The sequence below is a fragment of the Syngnathus leptorhynchus genome, chromosome 5 (assembly GCF_054491065.1).
Source record: "Syngnathus leptorhynchus isolate UIUO chromosome 5, UIUO_Slep, whole genome shotgun sequence".
NCBI classification, from domain to species: Eukaryota; Metazoa; Chordata; class Actinopteri; order Syngnathiformes; family Syngnathidae; genus Syngnathus; species Syngnathus leptorhynchus.
Window position 1 is genome coordinate 17157158 of NC_141199.1, and position 13962 is coordinate 17171119.

The window sequence follows — 13962 nt, forward strand, 5'->3', positions numbered from 1 at the left end:
GGGGCTATTATGCTGTTGGTTGATTCTAGTGGTGCAGGGGCGATCGTGGTGTTGGTTGTTTCTAGCGGGGCAGGGGCTCTTGTGGTGTCGGTTGGTATTGGTGGTGAAGGGGGGATTGTGGTGGTTCTTGGTTGTGGAAGTTCTTCGGGTTCAATTAAAATGGAATTGGTAGGGATAGTCCTGACTATGCTGGTGTTCAGATTTGACATTCTCTCCAATTCACATGTTACTGCAAAGAATCAAGACAAATATTATTCAAAGAATAAGCTCGTTTCCAGAACCTTAAAGTTCCCAATCTTGACATCATTATCTTTCCATCCAGACTTCTCACCTACTGACACGAGGACTTTTCTGAACTTTTCAAGGCCTTCCGGTAGGTGGATGGCCTGTTCTAGTCTGCTCTTGAGTTCACATCTGGTGATCATGCGGCCCTGGGACAAGCTCGGTGTCAGAAGCGCCAGGACCAGCAGCAGCAGTCTCCACTCTGACCTCATCTCAGGAGCTGCTATGAGAACAAAATCAAACTGTGGCAAATGACAAAAACCTCCCTACCATTGGCTTGGCTAAGACGACCGACCTGTCAGAGCCCAGCCTGAGCCAGGAAATGGCGACTGAGTCTCTGTCTTATTTCTTCTGGTCCTGGATTTGATCACCTTCTGCCAAGAAGGACCATTATCAAAGGCGTGTTTATGTTTTGCCCCTCCAATTTATTTCCCGAACCTAATTGTGTTCATTGACACCTGGCAGAAGACCGCAACTGGCAGAAAGTTAATTGATGAGGAAGCAGAACGAAATGGAACGCCACCTCAATTGTGTCTGCGCTAAATTGCAAGTCATTATGTGTGGGAGGGAAAATGTCAGCCTAAAAATACAATTCAAACCATGAAAACAACACAAGCCTCAAATGTATCGAATCACATACGCTGGCAAATATCGTGTTTTATGCGCAATAATATACGAAGGCCATGCAGAAGAATATGAAAAACATAATAATAAATAATAAACATTTTATTTATAAGGCACTTTGCAGGACACTCAAGGTCGCCGCACATAGGCAATAAAAGCAATTTAAGAAAGGACACAGTTTAAAACAATTCCAAAAAACAATCAAACAGCAAACTCATGATACGGCAGGAAGAAATTCATACCAATAAATATGAATAATGACTCAGCAACATAGCATGATTAGATAACACCAGCAGTACAAGTATGGATACCGGATACCAAACATGATATATTTTTGGGGTGTCTATAAAGCGATGCCACTTGTGTGTGTTGTTTTGTGTGTATATATATGTTTGTAGGTGTGTATATGTATGTAATTGTGGTGTTGCCACACACACTTATATATATAAATATGTGTATCAGCATATGTAACAGGGTTGTATTTGTGTGAGTAGATTGCGTGCGCGCACACACACACACACACACACACAGACACAGACACAGACACACACTCGCACACACTCACTCACAAGGCCGTCGCTAACTTGCAGGATGATCATGAAAATGCAAATAAAACAAGAGTCCTCACCAAGTGTTGTCACTTGTGTCAGCGCAGGCTTGCTTGTGTCTCTTGAAGTTCCATCAATTTGTGTGTTAGGACCGATTGTCGACAAACCTGTTTGTATTTTCGACTTTCCACATCCTTCTTCGTCATTTCCACCTATCTCTTGGATTGCAGTCAAAAGTACATGCCTGCATTGTCTCGCGGCACTGGAAACAAAACTAATTAGCCTGGCAAGGTGACACTTGATGGATACCAACCAGATTGTTCCAAACATAGGGACGGCGGGCTGGAAACGGCCCGCTGGGGTCGGTTCTGGGTCCCGCGCAAGTGTGCTTTCACAGCTGTTCCTTGGGTCAAGAAATCAACTCAAGTGTCTTGTTTGGTCATTTTGCTTCGATTTCATTTCCCGGTTTTCTTCAGTCCATTTTTGCTATCGTCACGTCACGCGGCGACTGTTTTCTTTCTTTATGATTCTTGTTGAGTATTTTGATGCTTCCGCCAGCTTTGTTTCCCTTTTTTGAAGTTAAATTTGAGCCTCCTGGATTCCCACCTGACCTCCCCGTGCTCGGTCGGGTTCTCCACTTGCTAGACGTGGAGGACTTGAGTAGTCTCCCAAAACAAACAAATCACGTAGAATGATCAAAATTGAGGAATTTTGGAAACGAGAAAAACGGAAATAATCCAGTGGAGGCCTTTATGCCATTTTACCGGTACCACCCACTGATGGTTATTTTCATTGTCCAATTAGACACAGAAATTTACATCCTCCTCGGTGTATTGCAAAAGTAGCACAATGCTAAGGCTCGGCCAAAGAAAAACGTTTTCATTCGATGTGCGCAACAAAAGCATTCTCCTGCAGGGTGTGTTCTTTTTATACTTTCCCAAAAGAAGTAACCACTTCTTTTTCCATTTCCTGTTACACGCTGAACTTCCAGACAATGATGACATTAGTCCTTTTGAGTGGCGGCATGCCTTTTATTCATTCTTTATTGATTTGTTTACAATAGTTGCTTCATTCGTGTCAGCCGATAAAAAGTTAATCAAAACATATACACACACATTTTTACGAAAAATAACACATGATGTTGGTCACATCAAAATTAGCAGTGAATATTTTGCAAAGAAAAAGTGTACATTGTAGATGACAGCTCACTTGCACTCTTTAAAGAAGTCGGGTTGGTAGCAATTAGGTCCCGCTGACATCACCAAGTACCTGTTGGGTGGGGGAAGAAAAAAAAAGAAGCAACATCGAATCACTTCTGAGAAATTCTTAACCAAATATTTCGTAATGATCAGCTTGCTTTGAAAGCAATTTCAACTGCACATTTGAAATGGAAAGTCCCGCAGGGATCTGTACTCAGCCCTCTACTGTTTTGCATTTGCATGCTTCCCTTTGATGGCATGCGGAATTATTTTTTGTTTTGCAGATGATACATATTATCTATCGATATTAAAAGTCTGCAGGCATTACAAAATTATCCAGCGAGACAAGGACAAGACAATCCGGTCCTCGCCAACATGCAAGGGAAGTTCCCGTCTAGCTGTAATTTTCCCAAAATGTTTTTTGTTTTTTTTCCCCAGTAGTCATTTGAACTTCCGTGAGCCATGTGAATTTCCACTTAACACAGAGCTGTTGTGATTTTGCTGGCGAAGAAAATATGAAAGTCCTTCTCACGGTATTCTCATAATTGACAAACACTCGCTTTGAATGGAATCCAACAAACGTTAAGTCATCATGCTTGTCATGTAACATCACGTGGTGGTGATGAGGATGGAATTTGTCTGAAAGGGGATTTCCAGAAGGCTTCACGTTATGTCTTTTGGAAACTTTTTGATTCCTAACGTGTTGCAATTTAGAAATGTTTTCCAAACACCTCCCCTTGACCCCCCAACCATGCCCTCATTTCATCATGTCTGCAAATGAGCAAGAATGTGGCATGAAGTTGGTTTAGTGAGTCTCAAAGTGTGGAAAAACTAGTTTGACAAGCTCGCTAGGCAATTTATAGAACGCCTACTAGAGACAATACTGCCACCATGAGTTTTAAAATACTCATTACATGACTTCAAAACTTTTTTTTTTTCCCTCCCTTTGGTGGCAACGTGTATCAGAAACTCTCCACTGACTTCATACAACAAATCCTATCATGACAATCCCGAGACAGGATTAAAATGAACGTTTCATGGAAGGAATTCCCAAGACGATAACGTTTTTGGATTTGAGGATAAATTCGCAACAAGTTAACCAGAACATTTGATTAATCTGTCACCACAACAGCCTCAGACAGCTAAGATAACATTAGCATCAAAATGGCGGCGTAGCAAACAATGGTTCTCATAATATACTGAAATAAAAGTTGTAGATGCATGATGTTACTTACCACCAATAATTAGTGCGGAACAAACACTCCAGGTCGTTTGTGATGTCGTCATCGGTGAACACTGTGGAAGGAAGAAAAGGAAGGAGTTCAACTCATGGAAGATCGAGTTAATTAGCATGCTAGCGTTCAAATAACCTCAGTTGTTTTGGTTTTTGTCAATCAGTATCTGAACTTTTGGGGCGACATTCCGCAATATTCATTTGGATCTATGGTTCTGGTGACATCATTCGGGTCCAGATTGTTGAGTTGGTACTGCTGATTTGGTTTTTGCTTCCTGTTTGTCTGGTTTTAGGTCTACGTGCAATTCTGACCATTCATTGGTCAACAATTATGATTCGATCCGTTTTCCATCACGGAGCAACTCACCGTCGCAAGTGCTGTTGCACTCGTTCAAGCTGCACCGAGCGGTCGTCTGACAGAAGAAGCCGTCGGAGAACTGGAAGACGCCGTGCTTGCCCAGCGACCAATCCAGATCGTTCTTGTGTTGGTCGGAGTTGCCGTCGGGGTTGCACACTTGGTCGTTGGCGACGGCCAGCATTTCTTCATCAAACGGGATGTCTTCTTCATTCAGATTTTCCATCAGTTTCAACCAGTCGTTAAAGTGGCTGTTGGTTTCCTGGGCCATGTAAAGGTACTCGCCCTCCTCCTCATAAGCATCTTCCACGTCGACCACGGGGAAATCGTTTTCTTCTTCTTCAGCCAGAGGTTCTTCTTCATCTTCTGCCGGAGGTTCTTCTTCTCCTTCTTGTACTTGGTCCTCACCTAAAGCTTGGCCTTCCTGGTTGGTGTCGTTGGTCCCATTGAGTGTTTGGTTGCCAATGTTGGTTTGGTTGCCAATGTTGGTTTGATTGGCGGGTGTGGTGGAGACGGTGGTGGTCGTGGTGGTGGTGGTGGCGGTGGTAGTGGTGGTGGCACGTTGACCGCGGATGTGTACTTTATTTGTGCTCAGGCCGGAGATCTTATCCAGGTTGCACACAACTACGGCAAGAACAACAAGGAGAGATTTCAGATGAAATGAACTTTGACCTTCACATCCATAAACATTGGCCTCAATTTGCTTCATTTCCGTCTCACGTCAGCGTGGGAACATCAGGTCAAATTTAAAGAGTGATGTCACGAGACTTACGCATGAACAAAACCTCGTCCGTGTGGTTCCGGTTGCGTTCCGAGAGCGCCGCCGAGACGTTCTGTCTCAGCCTGTCTCGCAGCTCGCACCTGGACAAGGTGTTGGCGTTGCACTCCAGCACGAAGGGCAGCACCAGCAGCAGTGAGCCCAGCAACGGGAAGAGCAGGAAAGATTTGGGCCTCATGTCGTCGCCGTCTGTCAGCGGACACAAGTACCCTGAAATCTTTAATAATCCCGAACTTTTGTAATTTCAACAGAAAGCTGAATTGTAGCCTTTTCTTACAAACGCAAGTTTAATGTTTACTGTATAGAAAAACAATCTATCTATAATTGATTGGTGGCTTAGATTTAGGCCTGGTTAATCAATAAAAAAATGAAGAATGGTCCGGTTTCATTTGAATTAATTTATACGAACTTAACATATGAAAACATCAAATATCAAAGTGGATCGTTTAAAAGATGCTTACCTGTCAACTGCGAGTTTCTTTTATGGCTGCCTGTTCTGGCAAATCAAGTGTTGGTCTATTTGTGGACCGACCTGTTCTGCGCTTCTATCGACAACATTCTTAGCCTTTAAGAAAACAAGCGGCTAGCTAAAGGAAGAAAGCGAAATAATCCGGCGACGTGTGCAACAGCTGGCTGAGCAGGAAGAGACGAAAATATTTCAACCAGTATTTCAAGCTGGGCAAACCATTTTTTAACTCACATGGTGAGACAACATTTAGTTGTGCTAATAGAATAAGATGTCAACACAAATGAAGTAAGCACCATATTAAAGTATTTTTTTTCTAATTATGCTAGAATTAGTTTTGTTATCTAATTGAGCTGTCTAAAAGTGTACATTATAATTAATTGTTATATTATTGAGCTGTCTAAAAACATTTTTAAAATCATATTCGACATTTTTCTTGCATGGGGCAATTCTTTTAAAAGTTTTTAAACCGGTTAAGGACTCAAAGGATGGTTTGGCTTCAAAGCAGGGTCCTGATTAATATCAGTGCTCATCAAATTGAATTAAAAAATATTCAAAGAATAACCTAGAAAAGGGGGTGACGCACTGGGTTGCACGTCCGCCTCACAGTTAGGAGGGTGCGGGTTCGATTCCACCTCTGGCCCTCCCTGTGTGGAATTTGCATGTTCTCCCCGGGCCCGTTGTTTGTTTTCTCCGGCCACTCCGGTTTCCTCCCACATCCCAAAAACATGCTTGGTAGGATGCAAATGGTTGTTTGTCTCTGTGTGCCCTGTGATTGGCTGGCAACCGGTTCTGGGTGTCCCCCGCCTACTGCCCGATGACTGCTGGGATAGGCTTCAGCACACCCGCGACGCCCGTGGGGACTAAGCGGTTCAGAAAATGGATGGATGGATAACCTAGAAAAGAATTTGAGGTTAGAATAACCTCAAAATGAAAAATAAAGGCTCCAGATTGGGTTTAAATGTTGAAATTCTAATCTAGAGCCTCTAGAGGGCGCTGTTGACTAAATGGATTTAAACCGACTTGATTGGTGAATTTACTGGCGTGTTTTAAGCGCATCTCAGACACTTGCGAATGTCAACAAATCCAGAAATTCCTATTAGACATTTGGTGTAGTTCTAATCAGCACTTAATTCACTTATGTTTTCCGTAGGGCTTCCTGAGAAGTGATTTGCACATCAACCCAATTAACAGATTCATGTTTTTTTTTTTTATACGTCCACTTTTTTCCATACATCCACTTGCACGCGTGCATATTTGTTTGTTGTTGTTGTTGTTGATACAAGCAAGCTATTTGTCACCTTTGTGTTAATCATTGTTGAATAACAACTTGAAAGTAACAATGTGTAGTGTTGTTGATGCACGCCTGCAGCCGCACCGAGAGCAGGTTTGCCAAACAAAGAGTCCATTCACATTAGAGGAGGAGGGGGCTGGAGAGGATGGCTGAGCTTTAGGGGGGGGGGGGGGGGGGGGGTGCTATAGATTTTGTTAAGCCCAAAAGTATAATGATGACTACAATACTACAATACTGGAGATTTTGTTGTGATTTTTCAAGTCATATAGTGATGATGAAAGTTCTCTGCAGATGAGAAAAATTAGCTACACAAACAAACAAACACACACAAACAAACACACAAACACACGTACACGCAACAAAAGCCAGGGACCAACAAAAGCCCAAGATGCCATGAGGAGAGCGATGCTGCCTTCACGTGCACTCTGTAAATTTCCCACTTCACGCGAATCGATCCGTTTAGCGCGAGAGTAACGCATGATGACTCCGTTACCATCGGTAGGTGCTTGCATGTGAACATTCGCTCGAAACTTGACGCCTTTAAATGGAGAAATATACACGAACTAAGCCCAGTTAAAGTTGTTTTGAGGTGGGCCTAGTAGTCACACGTCCAACAGCTCGCGAAGGCATCAGCATCAGCAGCCCTTCCCGGTGGGTCAGATCTGGCTGGCTGCTCGTGACGTGCCGACTGAACCGAGCAGAGCCGAGACGAGCCGAGTCTAGCCGAGCCGAACGGGAGCGATTTTTTTTTCCTGGCGGAGCAGCGGCGGAGGGACACGAGCGGCGTTTGTCTGTGTGTGTGTCCGTTTGTCCTCCGCCGCCGCCTCACTCTCCCCGTCTGTCCGTTTCGGGACTCGCGACCGGCGGCTATGGATCCGTCCGCCTCCTGCTCTCGCCACTGAGGGACCGTCGGATGCTCGAGCGGCCGTCGTGGCGGAGGGGGAGGACTGGGAGGGGGCATCCCGGTCGTTCTTCGACCACCAGGTGAGACGCCCGTGGCGACCGTGTCGCCCGACAAGGGCCGTCGTCCTCCCGGGCGCAAAGGGAAGGAAAGAGGAAAGGAAGGAAGAAAGGTGACCAGGGAGGCGGCTCTTGGTCTCCTCGTGCCGGGGCCGTGTGAGGAGGAGCAGACGTTGGGATTTTTTTTTTTTTTTTTTGAGGGGGGGTATGGAAGGGAGAGGAGGGCCGGTTGTGGCGGGTGGGAAGCGAGGTTAGCACGCTAGGCTAGCTGCTCAGCTGCGGTTAGCGGGGCTCGCTGGTCGGCCGCCCTGGGAGGGAAGATGCTGCCCGTTATCTCGAGGGGGCGGGAAGGGCAGGGGAGGGCGAGTCGCGGCCTCGCCACGGCCCCCCCTACCCGCCATAATTGTCACGCCTATTACAAGCACGTCTCGAATAAAGATGAAGGCGGCATCGCCGCCACTTTAGCATCCGTTAGCATCCCCCCCCCCCACGCCCCTCCTCCCGCTAGCATCCTCCGCTCGAATCCCCGAACCTAAGGCAACCTAACGCCCGGCGAACCCCACGCCGCCTCTCGCACCGCACGTAAGACGCCGAAAGGGCGGCTTTCCAACCGCTCTCCGTTGCCCGGCAGACATTTATTTGCTCGCCTTGGCAAGAACATGGAAGTGCGCCTAGCGGATGTTGTTATGTAACAAATAAATGACACCACACACGCCCTTGAAACAAAAGCTCCGGTTCCGTTTGTTTGTTGGCTTGTGTGTGTTTGATGGACGCGCAGCACCGCGGCCGGTGGATTAGAACCACCCTGCTTGGGTGGAAGGGGTCCGTCCGTGGGGTCGCCACTCAGGAAGCGCATCACCGGCTGCTTGGCCATTGTGTCGGGTTTGTTGTCTACCACTGGAGGATCATGAAGCGCCGTTAGATGAGCCGGCCAGAGCACATTTTGCTAGATTGATTGAACCCTTGTTTATTCCGGTAAAGCAAATGAGACCAGATTCTCGTTGGCAATGTTGACCTGGCAAGCTAAAATAAAAGTAGCCACGTCACAAGACTTTTTGAAATCGCCTCATGCCCCGCATGTAAAGGAGCACACCCGGAAAAATGAATCAAAAGGTGGAGGAGGACTTGAGGGAAGAAAGAAAAGAGAAAAAAATGTGCAAGACACATGGGAAGGAGAGAGGGAGGGCAACGGAGGAGACCGGAAGTGTGTTGCGGTCCCCCACGAAAGGAAGCAATCCGCTGACCTCGGCTTTGTTTTGTTTCCTTCCAGGCTGACTCACCAGGGCAGCGTCTGACCACAGAAGAAGAGGAGTGGAGCAGGAGAAAAGAAAGGAAGGAAACGAGGAGGCAGGAGAGAGAGAGTGAAGGTGACCAGAAGGCGGCGAGGACGGGCCCTCAACCTGGGAGAATCTGTGACGAAGAGGAAGCGCGCCACCATGAGCGACCAGAACGTTGTCAAAGAAGGATGGGTACAAAAAAGAGGTGATCCTTTTGGAAATCATCATTTCCGATTTTTGGAAAGCCAACACCTCCGTACAAGGAGGAAACTGGCCCCCCAAAAAACAACCAACCAACCAACAAACATGCGACATTTTTTTCTGTACAGGCGAGTACATCAAGAACTGGCGTCCTCGCTACTTCCTGCTGAAGACGGACGGCTCCTTCATCGGCTACAAGGACAAACCGCAGGATTCGGACCTGGCTTACCCGCTCAACAACTTCTCAGTAGCAAGTGAGACGCTGCGCCACTCCTTCTGAAGTTCTGCGAGAGAAATTTACATTTTTGTCTACATTCGGGTCACGTGTGCGCGCTTTTGTTCTCAGAATGTCAGCTCATGAAGACGGAGCGTCCCAAACCCAACACCTTCATCATCCGCTGTCTGCAGTGGACCACCGTCATCGAGAGGACTTTCCACGTAGACACGCCGGACGAAAGGTCAGCCTTTCCTCCAAATCAAAAAGAAAGACGGGCGACGCTAACGCCGCGGCGCCGTTGACCCAACCGGCAGGGACGAGTGGGCGGAGGCCATCCAGATGGTGGCCGAGTCGCTGGCCAAGCAGGAGGAGGAGGGCATCCTGTGCAGCCCCACCTCACAGATCGAGAACGTTAACGAGGAGGAGATGGACACCTCCATCAGTCACTACAAACGGAAGGTTTGTCTCCACATTGTTACGAAAGAGTTTTCAAAAAAAAAAAAAGTCTCCACATTGGAGCCCCACACAGTTTTTGAAGCCCTTTTCAACCTTTTTCTGCAGACAATGAATGACTTTGACTATCTGAAGCTTCTGGGCAAGGGAACGTTTGGCAAAGTCATCCTGGTGCGCGAGAAGGCCAGCGGAACTTACTATGCCATGAAGATCCTCAAGAAGGAAGTCATCATTGCCAAGGTAGGGAGGGGGGGTGCAATGTCCTACGTGGATTATGGTCAGATTTTTTTCCCCCCCTAAAATGAGGAACGACTGTGTCCGATTCTATACAGTAATTCCAATATCAATAAAAAAAAAGTTAAATGTGAATTTGGCCAGAATGGTCCAATTCTTCCACATCAGGTGACACACTCGCTGAAACTTTTACTTTGCCACAGGACGAAGTCGCCCACACGCTCACAGAAAGTCGGGTCCTGAAAAACACTCGGCATCCGTTCCTGACGGTGAGTGTCGTGGCGGCACGGCGCCATCGGTCGTCCAAAACCAAACAAAACATCTAAGTCATGTGCTCTTTGTCACGCTGCCGCAGTCTCTCAAGTACTCCTTCCAGACCAAGGACCGCCTCTGCTTCGTCATGGAGTACGTCAACGGAGGAGAGGTCAGAACGGGATGGTTGGCGTTTTTGAGTCACGTGACTTGCACACGTCACATGATGCGAGACCCGCCTGCTTCGTTTCTTCCCTCAAAGTCTTTCTTCCCCGCAGCTCTTTTTCCACCTGTCACGGGAACGAGTGTTTTCCGAGGACCGCACGCGTTTCTACGGCGCCGAGATCGTCTCCGCTCTGGACTACTTGCATTCGGCCAAGATCGTCTACCGGGACCTCAAGGTGGCGCTCCGCCCGACTATCGTCTCTAGCATTTTTTTTTTATTTTTTTTTATTTTTAAATGTGACACGAGAGCTTCTTGTGTTTGTGTTGCACGCGAGCAGCTGGAGAACCTGATGTTGGACAAAGACGGACACATCAAGATCACCGACTTCGGCCTGTGCAAAGAAGGCATCACCGACACGGCCACCATGAAGACGTTCTGCGGCACGCCCGAGTATCTGGCGCCTGAGGTCAGCAAAGCCCACTTGCCAACCGCAGCTTCACCTATTTGCAGATTTTTTGGAGGGAGGGGGGGAGGCAACACACGTTTTTGTGTAAAACGTATTGTTGAGCGAAAAAAAATCTTCATATCAACAGGTCTGTATTGATTTCAGATTGTATAGATTGAAGTTGTAATGTCACTATTGACCACTAGATGGCAGACGTGTCTTCATGCTCGCGTGTCGGCCGAATCATTTGCGGATTGGAATTTGCTGAACTCGCTGATTTGCGGGCAGGTGTTGGAAGACAACGACTACGGCCGCGCGGTGGACTGGTGGGGCCTGGGCGTGGTGACGTACGAGATGATGTGCGGCCGGCTGCCCTTCTACAACCAGGACCACGAGAAGCTCTTTGAGCTCATCCTCATGGAAGAGATCAAGTTCCCGCGCACGCTGTCGGCCGACGCCAAATCGCTGCTCTCCGGCCTCCTCATCAAGGACCCCAACAAGCGGTGAGATAGCTCCTCTTCTCGTTCTTCTTTCCTCTTCCTCCTCTTCTCTTTCTTTCCCACTTCATTTCTGTCACTCACTTATTCCCCCCCCCCCCCCTCCCCTCACCAATGTGTTCAGGCTGGGCGGGGGACCGGACGACGCCAAGGAGATCATGCGACACAGTTTCTTTGTCACCGTCGACTGGCAGGACGTCTACGACAAAAAGGTGAGAGCGCTTCCTTCTCGCGGGGCCACAGAGACTAATGACCCACATTTGGAGCCAATGTCTGTTTGTAACCAAAGGAAAAATATTGCTGTCCATATTTTGATGAGTAGATGACCTTTTTTTTTTTTTTTTTGGGGCTGGCCACGCCTCCCTCACAGATGGTCCCGCCCTTCCAGCCTCAGGTGAGCTCCGAGACGGACACGCGCTACTTTGACGAAGAGTTCACGGCGCAGACCATCACCATCACGCCACCGGAGAAATGTGAGCAGAGCGACGGATGTCTAGTCTTGTTGGGTGGCTAAACGTGCGTGTTTTTGTCCCGCGCAGACGACGAGGACGGCATGGACGCCGCGGACAACGAGCGGCGGCCTCACTTCCCGCAGTTCTCCTACTCGGCCAGCGGGCGGGAGTGAGCGCCCCCGCTCGTCCCGACGCCGAACCCTGTCCTAAACCCACCCCGCCTGCCTCCTTTCCACCGGCAGCCATTTTGAGGAAAACACGTAGCCATTTTAGGGAAAACCAGTACCAGTCTCTCCTCTCTTGTCCCGGCAGGCGGGCGGACGGAAGTCGGGAAGTCTCTCGGTGGACTTTAAAGAGTTTTTTTGCACAGTGGGCTCGCACCCACGCTAAACAGGAGTTGGCCACATTTTTCTGCAGGAGGCCAACTTTGTTCGTATTTATTTTTCTCTCCGTCTCAGTATTACCATCTTCACGGCCATTTTGTCCTCCTCGTCCTCGTGGTGATGATCGCCCCCCCCCTTATTTTCCCCCCCCCTTATTGCACTTGCGTCAGAAGCCGAAGATGACGACGAGACGCTTTTTTTTTATGATTTTCCCGGGAACAAAGCACCAAAAACGTTGCCTTACGTGTGCCCACCCTCACCACCTTCGCATCCGCACGCTTTTCGCTTTGTTTTGCTTCGCTCGAGACTAACGTGCATGACTCCCGGTTCGCCCCGACCGTACCGCACGCCAAAACCACCTTTCCGTTTGTCGTCATTGCCGTGGAAATGCTTTCGCTAACGGGGACGAGCGTTCCTCTCATTGTTGCTGCTGTGTAACCATCCCCCCCCCCCACCCCCCCTCACGTGTACACACACAGAGTCATGTACACAAATGTACACGACAACATGCACGCATACACACACACAGGAATGTACATGTGTACACACATACAGACATGTAAACATACACAATTGCACAGATACACACACAGTACATGCAAATACACAGCAGATACAACATTGATATACAAACGTGTACTTAAAACACATACAAGACGCCTGTGTTTGATTTTGAAAATGCTAATATGCTAACGCTAGCAGGGAGGCATGTTTGGGGAGCGCTTGATTTACCCAGCAGCTTCTCGCCCGCAACGACAATATGGATTTTTACCGCGTTAGTGTAGCGAGGAGACGCTCGATTTGGCTTCGTCCGGGACCCGACGCGCCAAAACTCAGGAGTTGTGCATCTAGTCTGCCGGAATTCCTATCGTTTGTTATTTTGAAAGCTTAACAAGTTAACGTTAGCGGCAAAAAGAAATAAGGAATCATTACGTTTGCAGAAAAGTGGCGAGTTGGCGCGACGCTTGTTTGTTTCGTTCCCAACACACGGACACACGGACTTGTGGTTGTTTCATTCCGAGGGCGACCAATCACTTTGAGTGCAAATGACGCTTCCAGACGCAGAACTCCGTCTCATTCCAGAAACATTCCCGTGAAATGGCACCGCCCAGTGTCATGTACATAGTTATGCAATACGCTCTCTTGTCTTTTTTTTTTTTTTGTAACCTGTCTGTCGCCATGGAGATGGACCTCACCCCCATCCCATCTCCTCCTCCGTTGCCATGCTGTTGCTGCCAGCGACCATTATGACAAGAGGTTGAAAGATTCAAAAAGAAAAAGAAATGGCAGCCTTTTTTTTTTTTTTTCTCTCGGGTTTTCGCCATCCTCTCTCGAGTCCCTTTCCTGTTTTTTCTTTAACTTGTTGAGCTGGTTAAAAAAAAGAAAAGCACCTCTGTTAAAGTTGCTGGATGCTGAAGATGACGATGGGTTCATTAACTGAAGTCTTTATTTTTCCCTTTAGTTTTGTTTTTGAATGGTTTGTTTTTGTTTTCTTACCAAAACGTTAGAGCAAGAACCCAGTGTTGGACTTGCTTTGCTGTGCTAGTATTTATTTTCAATTAAATTAAAACAAATACATTTCACCACTCTCTTTTTTTTTCTTCTTTGTTTCTTCACCAATTGCCATCTAATATGACGAAAAAGA

General features: G+C 47.4%; 2 protein-coding genes across 4 annotated transcripts; one reads left to right on the top strand and one right to left on the bottom strand.

Moving 5' to 3' along the window:
• Positions 1-2464: 2464 nt before the first annotated feature.
• LOC147057404 (uncharacterized) lies at positions 2465-5640 on the bottom strand. The gene is made up of 5 exons (XM_085913157.1): positions 5482-5640; positions 5015-5209; positions 4255-4866; positions 3889-3949; positions 2465-2723 (listed from the first exon to the last, which is right to left on the bottom strand). The coding sequence occupies exons 2-5, from the start codon at positions 5196-5198 to the stop codon at positions 2660-2662; spliced, it is 921 nt and encodes a 306-aa protein (XP_085769283.1). The 5' UTR covers positions 5199-5209; positions 5482-5640; the 3' UTR covers positions 2465-2659.
• A 1796-nt stretch (positions 5641-7436) lies between these two features.
• Positions 7437-13900, top strand: akt3b (v-akt murine thymoma viral oncogene homolog 3b). Of its 3 annotated transcripts, XM_085911286.1 has the most exons (14): positions 7440-7764; positions 9011-9222; positions 9347-9472; positions 9565-9676; positions 9750-9894; positions 9997-10128; positions 10326-10391; positions 10478-10546; positions 10653-10775; positions 10878-11006; positions 11274-11488; positions 11607-11694; positions 11853-11955; positions 12022-13900. In XM_085911286.1, the coding sequence occupies exons 2-14, from the start codon at positions 9177-9179 to the stop codon at positions 12105-12107; spliced, it is 1440 nt and encodes a 479-aa protein (XP_085767412.1). In that variant the 5' UTR covers positions 7440-7764; positions 9011-9176; the 3' UTR covers positions 12108-13900. The 3 variants fall into 3 exon arrangements, with proteins under 3 accessions (XP_085767411.1, XP_085767410.1, XP_085767412.1); XM_085911285.1 differs by having other exon boundaries at positions 7437-7853; positions 9750-10128; XM_085911284.1 differs by having other exon boundaries at positions 7437-7764; positions 9750-10128.
• Positions 13901-13962: the final 62 nt, after the last annotated feature.

Bases quoted from the DNA above. Each gene is read 5' to 3' on its own strand.
- akt3b (XM_085911285.1), top strand. From the start codon at position 9,177: ATGAGCGACCAGAACGTTGTCAAAGAAGGATGGGTACAAAAAAGAG. The intron at 11,007-11,273 runs GTCAGCAAAGCC...ATTTGCGGGCAG, and splicing joins CCGAGTATCTGGCGCCTGAG to GTGTTGGAAGACAACGACTA. The intron at 11,695-11,852 runs GTGAGAGCGCTT...CCTCCCTCACAG, and splicing joins AGGACGTCTACGACAAAAAG to ATGGTCCCGCCCTTCCAGCC.
- LOC147057404 (XM_085913157.1), bottom strand. From the start codon at position 5,198: ATGAGGCCCAAATCTTTCCTGCTCTTCCCGTTGCTGGGCTCACTGCTG. The intron at 4,867-5,014 runs GTAAGTCTCGTG...TTCTTGCCGTAG, and splicing joins GGACGAGGTTTTGTTCATGC to TTGTGTGCAACCTGGATAAG. The intron at 3,950-4,254 runs GTGAGTTGCTCC...TTCCTTCCACAG, and splicing joins GTGCAACAGCACTTGCGACG to TGTTCACCGATGACGACATC.